A 14,453-nucleotide genomic window follows, 5' to 3' on the forward strand; every position below is an offset into this window, starting at 1 on the left:
ACTAAATTTTATTGCTTCTAGCAAATTCATTCTCTGCTCCTAATCTCTTCGTAGTTTAAAGAGAAGACAGCAGAAGCCTGCGCTGTAACTGCTATCCTCCACCTCACCGCACGTGGCGCTGTGGGTGTATCAGAGGATTATTTTTCGTGGCGCTGTTTCTGTATAGTACTTCTTCCGGTTCACGTCACAGTGGCAATGCCAGTGTTTTTTTGGGGCAATATTATAAATCCTTTAGAGAAATACAAAACGAGTTGACTGATCTCTGGATTATCTATTTAGTTTCAGCGCTTTCGCTGTAACTGAAGTCAAATATGGATATCCCCAGTCCCCCCGAAGGTGAGTAGTACGGTGCAGCGATGTATGATTTTCATTGAACGTTAGCTAGCACACATGCTACTAGCTATAACACAGCTAACATTACCGCTGCACTTAGCATTTTGGCTAACGATATTAACCGCAGGGGCTAAATGTGTATCTTTCATGTTACTATATACGCCTTTTCACCCAAGGAGGCTGAACAGTAATATGAGAATAGTATAGTAACACCTAGCCAAGTAATTGTTTTTTCGACATGTTTTTAAGTTAGTAAACTTTGACGGCGAAAGTTATTTAGTTACTTTCTCTTTTCCCTTTTGTTTTCAAATTTGGAGCGATTATCATGTATGAAGGCAACGGTAGTCAAGTAGCTAATATAGGAATGGGCCGTATTTACTGTATGAGACATGGTCCTCACGTATCCTGCAGTTAGTGGTGTGTGTTAAGGCAGCGATCTCCAGGGCAGACTATAGATGACTTGGATCGCCCCTCCTCGGGGTACTCCATCAATATCAATGAGTAAATAAAAATCAGATCCCATTAAAATCCATCAGTTGATTGCAGGAATTTGTGAGATCAATATTAAAGGCACGAGATCAGCTGCACAGATTTATGTCACTTGTTGTAGGGACATCCCTTCCATTTTCATAGTGATGGTTAGAGATAGCTCTGCTTTTTGCCTCTTCTGTTTTTCTGAAAGATAAATACTGGGACAGCAATGTTTGTTTTGAATATATTACAATATTCCTTAAAGATGTTTCTAACCATGTGGATGAAAAACCTATTCTGTCTGCTGCACAGCATAAACCATTGTTAACCAGTTTTCAAAGTTGTTTCCTTACCTACACACGAATGGTAGCCTGAAGCAACACATTTCCTTGCTCAATTTGAACAACATGAATCAAAATGTATAACTTTTATTGAATCGAATTCAATAAGCTGTCCCACTCTGACTATATGTTTTTTGTTTTTTGTTTTCCCTTTCCTCGTCCAGATCAAGAGCTGAGGAATGTGATTGACAAACTGGCTCAGTTTGTCGCTCGGAATGGGCCAGAATTTGAAAAGATGACAATGGAGAAACAGAAGGACAACCCCAAGTTCTCCTTCCTGTTTGGGGGAGAATACTTCAGCTACTACAAGTGCAAGCTTGCTATGGAGCAACAGCAGCGTATGTAATTAAAAGGACAGTCCACCATAAGACTAGAATTTGGTGGAATGTTCTTCTCATTTGATATTCAAGATCAGTAGGACCTCCCCTGTACTACAGAAGTCATCAGAAAATGAATGAAAAAAAATTTAAATTGAAATGCAGGTTGTGCAACTGCAGACATGTAATTAATTTGATCAAATTAATGCATGTCCTGTGTCAACTTGTATTTAAAGGATATGACCCAATAGATCACCTGCACACCCATATAAAGAAAGTCTGGCCTATTATATAGCTACGTCTACTGTTTTCTGTAATATGTAATATTCTGTCATATTAATATGTATGTTTATTAACCAAATGTTTATTCTGTTTTAGAGTGAATTTTTCTATTATGTTTATATGCATGAAAAACCTGCCTTAGTAGCATCCCTGTTAAGCAAATACTGTACCAACTCACACATACCTACCTCATTGTGCTTCCTATTAGCAGAGGGTAGCTCTTAATGTCTGCTGCCATGTCAGCTGTGTTTTACATTAGAGTAGCACTATAACCACAGGCAGCCTCCATCCTTTAGGCCACGTTCTCAAAGCAAAGCCACATGGAGCTGAGCAGTGCTGAACTGAATTGAACTGGGAATTCTCTCTGGTTGAAACAAGACGTGACCATAGACTGGGTGTGACTCATCTTTGTGGCCTTGTAGTGGAGATCACGTTACTTTTTTGAGTGCAATATTATTATTCCCGATAGATGTGATGCAGCATTAGATAAAAGCTTTATTTGGTTTTTATTTGTTTGTATCCTCTGCACTGAGGGTAGGTGTCTGTATGCACCTATCGTAGAAGATACAGACGGACTAGAGCTCACTGTACTCTTGAGTTCTGAAAAGGATTTACATATACTGATTTAAATATACTGCAATAGGACAGTTTCCATACCATGTATACCATGCTATTTAATATTTACATGTCCTTTAATGTCTCTGGATACATTAGAATATTATGGGCAGTGGAAGCGCTCCAACACCCAAGTACTCATCATTGTGAGGCACGCAAACAAAAAAAAAAAGCGCCTAACAACATTGTGAACAAAACAGACTAAAAAATGGACAGGTCACATGGCTTATAAGGATTGAATCCAAATGGAGAAGGTGCTTTCTGCCAACACCTGAAGCTGTGAAAAGATAATGTAAAATTGTAGTTTACCACAGCATCGCCCTCATTACTGCTGTGTGATTATGAGCTAATAGAAATTTCTCACCAGCCACCTCATGGACCACCTGCACTTATTTCCTGCCTTGCTGATACATAAGTTTAGCACAAGTTTAAAACAGCTCTTGTTGAATATCAACGAGCAGAACTGCTTAATGGAAAAAATCAATTTGATGAAATACTTTGATATGTCAGGTTTTTAATTGTGGCTTATATAGAAACATACCTGTCTGGTTATGATTTAACCGAATAGAAACCTGTTTCTCTAATCATTATCCTAAACCTCTTTGAAACTGAGCAGCATGACTCTGCGACATGAGTGCTGGCTCATCTTTGTGGCCTTGTAGAGGAGATCAAGTTATTAGCTGTGACTGTAAATATGTGGCCCAACTGACATTTTGAAGGGAAAGTCTAGTTTCATACAAACTGGGTCTTACTGCTATAGTTTGTAATAATTTGGCTAGAAATCCACCAGTTACGATGTTATTATTCCGACGATGGATAAGATGCAACATTAGATAAATATTTGTTTGTTTGTGTCCTCTGCACTGAATGAGATGTGTCTGTGTGCATTTGACATGTGTCTTAAACGCACAACTCATTTTTATTGATCAGGTTTTTCCAGCTGTAAGAAAGATGTCTCATATCAAATGTTTAACTGAATATGGAATTAAATAATGCAGGTAATTAAATCATTTAAACCATCGTATCATAGAACGTGCCTAAGTGAACTGTAAATAGCAGTTTACTGCTGCTGTTTTTCAGTTTGTTGTTGTTTTCCTGGCGATGAACGTGGAAAGCTTTGAATTCACAATCGGTGAAGACTGCATGAGTAGGTTGTTAGAGGCTTTTAGCTCTGACTTCTGTGATTCTCTGGGCAGGCCATGATGATGTTTCGGTGAATTTTCTGTTGACTGTGCTATTTTGGGGAGGAGGAGGAGGAGAAGCAGGTTCAGCTTAGCTTCTGTGCTCCATCCACTCACAGGACACGCCTTTCCAAATATGAGGTTGTCGAATTGGGACACAGCTTGCACGCACCAGCCTCTTATTTCCCATCAATGTACTTCTATTGATTGCTCTTTGTAATCCGCACTGATGCTAGACACTGGATGTGCTCTAAAGCCTGACAAGCACAGTGCTTGTTTGAGCTACGTGGGTTATAGTTTCCAGTCCATTTCAATTCAGCACACAGAAAAAGAAGTCACCAGTATCCTCCACATAAACTGCTTGTCAGACTGTTGAACAGCTAGGGATACCCCCTCCCTCCACACCTTTCTGGTGGTGGATTATGGTGGTCCCTGTCCACTGACAAACCACTATTTGCACCCACTTCACACAGCTGTACAGACGTGAGAATTAAACTCCAGCTTCCTCTTTTTTTAAATTGTTCAGCAACTATTTGTGGCTCTTTCCTCTCATGTACAGATGAGTGCATCACTGTGAATGACTTCCTAGAAAGACTATTTAAAAAAAGTGCACTGTCATCCCCGTTTTTAAGCAGTGTTGTGCAGGGCAGGATATCAGCTCTGATCTCCCGATTTGGTATGATTCACAAAGTCCAGACTCGATTTATTTTGATTCGATTTGATTCAGTTCTTTAACATCAGAGAAATGTCAGTGTTGCCTAAAGCTCTTCTGAGAATTAGTCCTGGGAACTTTTAATCTCTCCTACATTCAAAAAGTGAGGAATGCTGATGTTTTCATGAATATTAATCTGTGTAAAGTTCACTTTATGGGCAAAATATGATGATAAGAACATTTCCACCATTATAAAACTGTGGACCACGTTTTTTTTGTTTTTTTTTTAGATTTACATGTGCAAAACAGTCGGGCAAGAAGAATAAAAAAAAAAATTCAACGCTTACAGAGGCGTCACTGGAAACTGAAAGTCATTAATTCATCTACATGTTTGTGTTGACATCAGCCTGATTCCTGCACACAGCTGTTAGCTGGTGTTAACTGCTCGACAGGGACAGACTGAATAAAGTAGAATCCACACAGGCAGAGTTAATGTCTTTTGTCTCCTCTTCAGTCTGTTCCTCTCATAGATGCGACCTCTAGCCAAAGTCTGCTAAACACCCTGAGTCACAGCAACTAAACCTTTAAACTGTGGTGGATCCACACGGACTATAAATTTTCACATTACAGTTTATGAGTATGTTGTGACTGAGGGCGGCTGTCATCTGCTTTGCACTGTAACTTAAATAACCTATACATTGTAATAATTCAGTTTCCACAAATCAGCATTTTACACATAATGCAGTCTAAACTGAAGCACTCACAGGGAGTAACCACTGCAGACATAGCCCATTAGCCTCCACAGGTTTTGGTCACTGAATGATGGTCATTCAAATCAACAGTATGGTAATAAAAAGCACAGTGTTGTGCAGGCTTGCATGGAAATCTTCTGTCAGTTATGTAATACCACTGAAATGCATTAAAGTTTGCCTTTCTCCACTTAGATCCCTCTACCCACGATGGGGAGGAGTATAAATCCGAAGGTATTTATTTGGAACCAGATTTGTCAGATTGATTCAAAATTGCAGTTGGAAAGTCACATTTTGTTTTTGCACATTTTTGCTGGTACATTATCCCACCTGTGCTTGAAAGCTTTTTGGTTTGTTTTCAGTTGCATTTTCATGTTGGTATGTTATTCTTTTTGATTTTGTGCTTCACTGTTGTTTTGATGTTCGACTGAAGATATCTTACGCATATCTTCTCGATGGTGCTGATCAAATTGTGCTTAGTCCTCCATCTGACAGGTTTGATCAGACAGACAGAGGGAGGAGCCCGTTGACTTGCTTTTGCAAGTGTTGGGTTCACAACAGTAGTATCTGCATCATCATCTCAGTTGTTGGGAAAATGATGTCAGGAGTTTTCACTCCCATAATCTTAGGCCTAGTTTAACAACAATAGGATGGCAGCAGTGGGTGTTGATGCCTTTGCGGATAGTGTTGTCCTGTTGGTACAGCGCTGAGCCGGTGTGTCCATCCTGATTTGGAAGTGGTATGAATATTCTGCCTGCCCTCTCCTGAGAGCACCTCAGAGCACTAGCTTATTACTTGTAATTAGCTCCACTTTTTCAGCCTTATTGCTGTCATGTCACACTATCTAAAGGCCTAAAATAAGCATACAGTTTAGATGTGTGGAGCCAGTGTTTCACTGAGGGCAGTGGTGGATTGTTGACAGCTTTCATACCCTGGACTTAATGGACCACATCAAACAAAGAATTAAAAAATGGACAGGTTTTCCACCCGTCGGACACAACATTAAAAGCAGCAACTGGTTTTAATGTTGTCACTGATACGACCGATGTTATCAGTGATTCCCTGATCAACCCAATATTTACCAAGTCGGGACATCCCTATTTAGAATATATTTGTTTTTTTGTTTTTTTTTACCTAAAACAGTGTTGTAGGTTGTAAAATATTTCCATCTCTTGGAGATGTGGACATGTGATTTCATGTTTCCTTTCAGCAGCAGTTGTTTCTGCAGTAGTCACATGGTCAGGAATAATGATAGTGGTTATGTTAATGCTGGTTGCATGTCTTTTAAATTTTGTTTACACTTTTGCTTTGTTTCTGGAGCGTTTCATCTGCTTGCTGTATGAAAGCTGTTACATCTTATTTGACCTTTCAAAGTCACATTGACTGAAATAGTTTTGTGTAAACAAACAACATATGGTATCTGCCCTGTGTATAATGTATATTTATGGAATATATCTTTCTCTTTGAGGCTCGGCATCACACACAGCATCAACCCTCCCAACCTCAACCCTGAAATCAGAGCTTTACTTCAGACTTTAGATTTTCACGTCGCCTGCTGTGTTCCTGCTGCTGTTTTTTTTGCAGAAATGTACAACCCGGGCGCCAAAGAGGCGGTTGATCTCCCTCCTCCACCGATGCCGATGATCGCTCCACCTCCCATTCCTCCGCCTGCTGCACCCTCTATTGATGAGCTCATCCAACAGAGCCAGTGGAATCTGCAGCAGCAGGAGCAGCATCTGCACACACTCAGACAGGTAGAGAGCAAGGAAGGCATTCATTCATCTGGCAAAGAGGACGCCTTCCCCTCAGGAATGATTTATTTGTCCATTTTGTTTATGTGTTTGTTTGTGGCGTTAAAGAGCAGCGTTCTATCTTGGAATTAAATTTCAGAATAGTGAACATTTTTTATTTCTGCCTTTCACAATATAGGAGCAAGTGACTGCAGCTATAGCTCTGGCTATGGAGCAGCAGACCCAAAAACTGCTGCTGGAAACTCAGTTGGACATCACAGAGTTTGACAACCTGTTGCAGCCAATCATAGACACCTGCACCAAAGATGCTATCTCTGTAAGCCCACCACAGTTGATGTTTTTAGGGATGTTTACTTACATATTTGATGATAAAGCTTTATATCTCATCATGGGTTTGCTTTATATCTTTCAGGCTGGTAAGAATTGGATGTTCAACAACGCCAAGACTCCACTGCACTGCGATCTGATGACATCACATCTTCGCAACCGTATCACTACTGATGGAGCACATTTTGAGCTTCGCCTACACCTCATCTATTTAACCAATGACGTTCTCCATCACTGGTACACAAACCTAAATACATACATAAAAACATGTGGATCACTTGTACACTTAGTTTGTCACAATAATAATGCCATGAGTCTGTCATCAGGCAGTGTTATATAGTGTTTTGATTATGTATGAATTTTTGAAATCAAATATCAAACTAAAATTTGTCAATCATTCTCATTGCAGTTTCTCCAGTTATCAGACTTGCTGGCTTTCTCTGTTTTGTGTCGTTGTAAACTGAATATTTTGTTGTGTTGGTTTTGGACTGACAGTTTGGGCTCTGGGAAACTATGGCATCATTATTCATGTTTTCATGTGTCCTCCCAGCCAGCGGAAGCAGCAGAAGGATTTGTTGGCAGCGCTGCAGAAAGTGGTGGTTCCCATCTACTGCACCAGCTTCCTGGCTGTAGAGGAAGAGAAGCAGCAGAAGATCACCAGGGTAAACACCTAATGATTTTACCTCTACATACTACAGTCACATAAACATCACTGGACACTGAAACTCCTCCCTAATAAAACATATCCACATAAACATGAATAGAATAAACTTTCCTCAGCACTTTCATCCTGTTTCTTCTGCTCCTGATTTATTGAATTGGAAAGCCAGAAAGAGGCTTATTGGTTAAAACTGTTATCCCTAATTCTAACAATATTTTTCCTCTGATTACTCCTGTCCATTTCCTCCTTCCCAGCTGTTGCAGCTTTGGGAGAAGAATGGGTACTTTGACGACGAGACCATTCAGCAGCTTCAGAATCCAGCGCTGGGCCTCGGCCAGTACCAGGTGAGTTAAATAAGTCTTACGGCTCTGTTTTCCTGCGGCTGCAAAGCTGGCAGTAAGGCAAACACTGTTTTTATCCTCAGGCACTGGTCTTTTCTTTTAGCATCTGTGTCTTTGGGATTTCCAAACATAGTGTTTGTGTGAAGATTGACATGTGCAACAAAATACAGCTTTTAATGTAACTGAGGAAGTGTAATCCAAAGTGTGTTTATACCTTCATTAATTATTCAAATCCTCTGATGAGACACTGACATTTAATGGTAACCGACCCTGTACATTTTTCTAAACATGAACTAGCAAATCTCTAAACCCCATTTTGTTTTTGGTTGCCTGAAAGTATGAGGATTGTTTTTTTTTTTCCTTTGGATAAATAAGAATGTCCATAAGGATTTATCTTTATTGGGCTTTAAAGACATAAGTCTTTTCAAATATGCAGAGCAGGAGAAAGACAGCTGATGTTAAACATATTAATTAGTATGTTTTAATGTTCCGCACATCTATAACAACCCACGCCAATACTCCAGCTGCTGCAGCACCAATATACTGTACATCAGTTGACAGTACAGTTTTCTCGTCTAGAAATCTAAAGGGACTGAGAGCAGTTCATGTGAATCTCGCCCCTAGTCCACCTGCTGATTTTGTATTCCCTCAGCTAATAATGTGTCTCACTTTCACATTGTGCAAGCTGGAAATTTTTTCTTGTGGTTACATATGCAGCCTGTTTCAGGAAAATTAAGCCCTTACAGATTTGCATTTACTGAAAACACAGTGGCAGTCTCAGATTTAACACACGCTTTTCTCCTCTCTCTCTCAGGCGTCTCTGATAACAGAGTATGCTGCGGTGGTGCAGCCGATCCAGCTGGCCTTCCAGCAGCAGATCCAAGCTTTGAAGACCCAGCACGAAGAGTTTGTCGCCAGCCTGAAACAACAACAACAGCAGCAGCAGCAGCAGCAACAACAGCCGCAGCCTGCCCCTGTACCACAGCTAGCTACCCCCGCTGAGCCTGAAAAGGCCCCACCTATGACTACACAGGCTGGTGAGAAGACACACACTTAACACAACCAGAGGCACAGCCTGATAAATGGAACCACATTTATTGTTTACATGGCAACAAAGCCAAAATGTTAAGGTGTTGTACTTTGAAACAATGCTGTTACTCTTCTTAAACTTTAAGTTGGTGTTTAAGATAAGAACAGTTGCCTGCAATACCAGTCAGTTCAGATCTTGCATTGTTAGGTTTTGCTGTATAGGCTTGTGACCTGCTCTGTGTTGGGCAGGTACAAGTGTGTTTGCTCTCTAACGTGTCGGGATGTGTGATGTGCAGGGGATGTGAAACCTGCCATGTCAGGTCCCCCTCCAGGGGAGTTTGATGGAGCTTCCTCCCGGCCACAGGATCCCAGCAACCCCAGTGCACCTTCAGAAATCCCCTCCAACAAGCCTGCGTGGTATGACCCCCAGCACATGGGCCCCTGGAACCCCAACCAGCCGGTAAAGACCTGTTTCTGTTTCTCTTTCTTCTCTCTTCCCTGTTTTACAGCAGGCTCCACCCACTGAGGGTGTGTCCTCCTGCCCCCAGGCGATGAACCAATCTGACCAATACTTTGTCCCTCCCCAGCCTCCTTTTGATCCAAACCAGCCTCCCCCTCCTTGCCCTCCATGGAACAGCCATGAGGGCATGTGGAACGAACAGAGGGAGCCACCCAACTGGAGTGGAGGTCCACCCAGAGAAGGAGGCCCCTGGAGTGGTCCAGGTGGGTCTGAACCAGGCCCTCCATCTTGGAACTCATATGACCAACAGCCACCATGGGGGAATCAGCCTGACCAGCCTCCCTGGGGCCAGAGGGAGCCCCCATTTCCTCCACGCATGCAGGCATGTGACAGATGTTTACTGTGGACCTCCTTTGCTTTGTGTGTTTTTTTTTTTTTTTTTTTTTTTAGGAGTTTTATAAATATTTACGTGAATGACTGAAATGTCTAATTTGAATTTTGGCAGAGACCTCCTCATTTCAGAGGACCCTTTCCTCCCCACCAGCAGCCACCTCCTTTCAACCAGCCTCCTCCACCTCCACACAACTTCGGACGCTTCCCTCCGCGGTTTATGCAGGATGACTTTCCTCCCAGACACCACTACGACAGGCCGCCGTACACCCCACACCGCTTTGACTATGCTCAGGGAGAGTTTCCCGGAGGTGAGGGCAGAGGTACAAAGTGACTGATCAGTAACTCTGCTCAGATATTATCCATCTACCTGCTTTTGCACCTTTAACTGTGTTTAATTAGCGAACTTTTTGTGTGCATTTTAACAACGTTCACCTCTGTTTGCCAGACATGCCAGGCCCTCCTCCACACCACCATCCCAATCAGAGGCTTCCTCCCCCAGGTATGGGGGCTGATCATCCTCCCTGGGGTGGAGGCCAGCACCCGGATTTCGGCCCACCCCCACACGGCTTCAACGGTCATTCACCCCACATGCGTCATCGGCAGCATCCAGTCCAAGATGACCCAAGTCTGGTGCCTAACGTACCTTACTTCGACCTGCCAGCTGGTCTCATGGCTCCTCTGGTCAAAGTAAGTCACCTGCTCCCGATTTGAAGACAAAAACATGAAACGTGATTTTAGATTGTTTTCTGCTGGTTCAACTCCTCAGCGGACAACATTACTTTTTTTGCTTGATTGAATATGAACAACGGTAAAGATGGGCGAAGTAAAATGGTAAAGCAAACCTGCGTGTCTCATGATCCTTCATGCACTCTCTCTCACTCAGCTTGAGGACTGTGATTATAAACCACTAGACCCTAAAGATATCCGACTGCCCCCTCCCATGCCACCCAGTGATCGGCTGCTTGCTGCTGTGGAAGCTTTCTACAGCCCTCCATCCCACGATCGGCCGAGGAACAGGTACACACACACACACACACACTTCTGCTCCATCTACTTTTCACTGTTGGTCTTTCAGAATGTTTATTAACTATGCTCAGGGAGAATTTGGCTGTTTCTTTTTGACTAATCTGTTTGTTTGTTAGCATTTAATTAGAAAGTACTTGTTCGTGGGGGAATGCCATGAAACCACCAGTGGTTGGGCAGCAGCAGCTACAACAAGCAGCATCTGAGTCATGCTGCTAGTTTGTGATAGAACTTGCTGTAGGTGGCAGAGTTTACAGCTGCCTGTGGTTTGTTCCTCCTCCAGTGAAGGCTGGGAGCAGAACGGCCTGTACGAGTTTTTCAGGGCCAAGATGAGAGCCAGGAGGAAAAAGGGACAGGAGAAACGCAACAGGTGAGCCTCCTCTTCTCCAGAACGTTTACTTGTCCTTTCTTTGACCAGTGTCAATGTTTTGTATTAAGTGATGAAGACACCTGACCCACATGGTTTTTTTTTTTTTTTTATATCAATTTGATCACCCCATACTTGTCACTCTCTCCAGTGGTCGTGCAGGCAGTCGTTCCAGGAGTCACTCTCGCAGCAGAGGGAGGTCTTCATCTCGCTCCAGCTCTCGCTCTTCAAAGTCCTCCAGGTCACGGTCCCGATCCTCTCGTTCTCGCTCCCGCAGCCGCTCCCGCTCCTACTCACGATCCAGGTCAGGAATAAATTCTTCCAGCTTTCTTTTTTGCTGTGCTTCAGTGACCAACGAACAAATCCTGCTTCTTCCTTATCATCAATACAAGTGTTTTAAACCTGCGGCACTCGGCCTAATCTACTTTAACCTGCCTCTCTTTAGGTCCAGGAGTAGATCCAGGTCATCTCGGAGTCGCTCTCGCTCCAGATCCAGATCCCGTTCACGTTCACCCACCAAGAGACGCCGTGGCCCCAAATCCCGTAGCTCCTCCCCTCCGTAAGTCCCCCTTACTGCTCTCAGGAGCTTTTGTTAAAGACTCCTTTCATTCTTAAATGTAGCATAGGTGAACACCTCTCCTGCTCTCTGTAGCTCCACATCAGTCCTGGGCGGTCCTCCCTCCAAACTCTCTACAGATACCAGGCTAGGGGAGGAGAACAAGGGCCATCAGCTGCTGATGAAGATGGGTAAATGCTTTCTTTTTTCTCTTTATTTCATAAGTTCAATTTTTCAGTAAGAATATTTGAGATGTTTTTAATGTGGTGGGTTTCAGGCCTGACTTGTACTGATTTGTGTTGTCCTGTCCGCTGTAGGCTGGAGTGGCTCAGGTGGTCTGGGGGCAAAAGAACAGGGCATCCAGGACCCCATCAAAGGAGGAGATGTCAGGGATAAATGGGACCAGTACAAAGGTGTGGGTGTGTCATTGGATGACCCTTATGAGAACTATCGCAGGAACAAGAGCTACAACTTTGTTGCCCGCATGAAGGCGCGAGAGGAAGGTACATACACACACTTTTATCTTGGACTTGATGTTTGATATTCTGTTTGTGGAGGTCATATTGTATAAAAAGCCCAGACATTTACAGAAATGTGTTGGATTGCACCTTATTTCATACATCTACAACTGATTTAATCTTTAGGAAAAACAATTATATCATCATGCTACTGAGGTTACTGTAAGTCTGACTTTCTTTTCTTGATTCAGTGAATCGGGAACCTCAGGATGCCCCTTCGACTGACTGATGTCATCACATGGTGTCAACCAGCCTCCTCATCTTCTCTGTTGCCACCTCCGCCGAGGATCTGAATTTTCAGATTGCTTCTTCAGATCCGTCGGTTTTCCATCCAGGATTCTAGTCCACAGTCCCAGATCCTTCCTCTTTCCACAGAAACCAGATTGACAATACAAAGCACCACCACACTTGTGAAGCTTGTGAAGATGCGCAAAGCCTTTTTTGCTCTCTGCTCAGTGTAAGAGCTTGGATGAGTTTGTCCTAGCAGAAAGAATCAGAACTGCAGCTGGAACAGTGAGCGTTAACACTAGTAACACTGCAGAAATTTTTAATGAAGCAGCACATGCTGGGACATTAGAACTACTTTCTAATGAAAAAGATGGAGCCTAGCACTTGCGTGTATTTCATTCCCAGTCTTTTGGATTTGTCTTTTTTTTTAAAGCAGTCTCTAAAAAGAGTCTCAGTGCTCCTTCAGTGTGTAGGCTGGTACCGGAAGGCTGACTCAGACTTTGCCCCGACATTTAAGATCAACAAGCAGCAGAAAATAAATGGGACAAATTTTGTATAAAAAAAACTGAGAATAGAAAAAAGTGAAATGCTGTTTTGAAAGCGAGTGGACCCTCCATAATTTATGCACACATGTCAACCGTTGAATGGGAAAGGGTGTTAAATTATTTTAATTTGAGTTTAACAGTTTTCATTCTTCTCATGTTGCTCCAGTAAATGACTAGTTCACCCAAATCAGAAAAATCTCATTTGCCCCTTATGGTGTCTCCAATAAAATGCTTTCAGTTTTATTTGCAGAGGCTTTGGAAAATCATTTAAAAAAAAAACATCAACAGCAGTGTTTCCCCTCCAGAAATGACACCTACTCACTAATCCAGATTTTACAATGGAAGCATTCTCTGCTGAATGAAGAGTTCTCTCTGTGGGTGGTGTCAGATCTTATTGGTGGATCTCTCTGAACTTCTGCAAATAAAACTGAATATGTATATATTCCAGATATCAGTAGGAGTAAGTGGAAACATTTTTTGTCATTTGTGTGAACTGACTTTTTTAGGACAAAAAAATTGGAGAAGGAGGTTTGGTTGTGGGTGGTATTTGTTGTTTTTTCACTGCAGATTATTGTGATACTTTTTCATGTTATGACTTCTTCTATAGAGATATGTAAGTCTGTCATTTAGTTGTAGTATTAAAATAAATCCCCCTAAACAAAAAGTCCTAAATACAAAATCAGTTTTATTTTTCCTCTACAAACACACCAGAGATGTAACCTAAGTAAACAGGACTCTGATTACGTGTAAATGTTGAAGGAAAGTGTGACATTCAGTGAACAGTTCTTTTGACCCACTTCACATTAGTGAGTTCTTCCTCTGTTTCAACTGGATTTTGTTCTCCCATCATTAAGAAGCAGTTATTTGGAATGTACATAGAGCTTACTGATTTTTTTCCTTAGCGAAGACATGGATCTGCTGAAATATGTTGTGTGGAACAGAGGCCCATTTCTACGAGAAAAAGAAAATAAAATCAAACATTTTGAAATTATAAAAATAAAAATACTTGTGGTAAGTCCAGTTAACGAGATAATAAGTCAAAATTCTGTCCTACAGTTTTGTAACTGTGATTTAAAAGGTCAAACTTTCCAAATCTCTGTCATAAATCATCTACATCTTTACCTACAAGCCACAGTTTTGTATAATTTTAATGTAGTATCTCATAATTTAGACTTTGTATTTTTACTTTTTTTTCACTCCTACCATTTACTGTGTTTTTTTTTTTGTTTTTGTTTTTTTGGCTACCTTGGCAGGTTTTGAGAGTTTGCTGTTTTTCTTGTTAAATCACCACGTTGCATGTATAAGAAGAAATA

At 41.9% G+C, this 14,453-nt stretch overlaps 1 protein-coding gene across 3 annotated transcripts; it reads left to right on the forward strand.

Annotated features, from left to right (window-relative positions):
* Positions 1 to 166: 166 nt before the first annotated feature.
* LOC121183096 (calcium homeostasis endoplasmic reticulum protein) lies at positions 167 to 14,316 on the forward strand. Of its 3 annotated transcripts, none has more exons than XM_041039953.1 (20): positions 167 to 336; positions 1,310 to 1,483; positions 5,137 to 5,175; positions 6,526 to 6,695; positions 6,871 to 7,008; positions 7,105 to 7,256; positions 7,570 to 7,681; positions 7,935 to 8,024; positions 8,836 to 9,058; positions 9,347 to 9,510; positions 9,638 to 9,892; positions 10,016 to 10,223; positions 10,349 to 10,590; positions 10,787 to 10,920; positions 11,210 to 11,296; positions 11,445 to 11,597; positions 11,739 to 11,852; positions 11,946 to 12,040; positions 12,167 to 12,352; positions 12,559 to 14,316. In XM_041039953.1, exons 1-20 carry the CDS (start codon positions 312 to 314, stop codon positions 12,594 to 12,596), a joined length of 2,799 nt encoding a protein of 932 aa, XP_040895887.1. In that variant the 5' UTR covers positions 167 to 311; the 3' UTR covers positions 12,597 to 14,316. The 3 variants fall into 3 exon arrangements, with proteins under 3 accessions (XP_040895887.1, XP_040895889.1, XP_040895890.1); XM_041039955.1 differs by having other exon boundaries at positions 10,016 to 10,211; positions 12,559 to 14,315; XM_041039956.1 differs by lacking the exon at positions 5,137 to 5,175 and having other exon boundaries at positions 12,559 to 14,315.
* Positions 14,317 to 14,453: the final 137 nt, after the last annotated feature.

This window comes from Toxotes jaculatrix, chromosome 6 (genome assembly GCF_017976425.1).
Source record: "Toxotes jaculatrix isolate fToxJac2 chromosome 6, fToxJac2.pri, whole genome shotgun sequence".
NCBI lineage: Eukaryota > Metazoa > Chordata > Actinopteri > Toxotidae > Toxotes > Toxotes jaculatrix.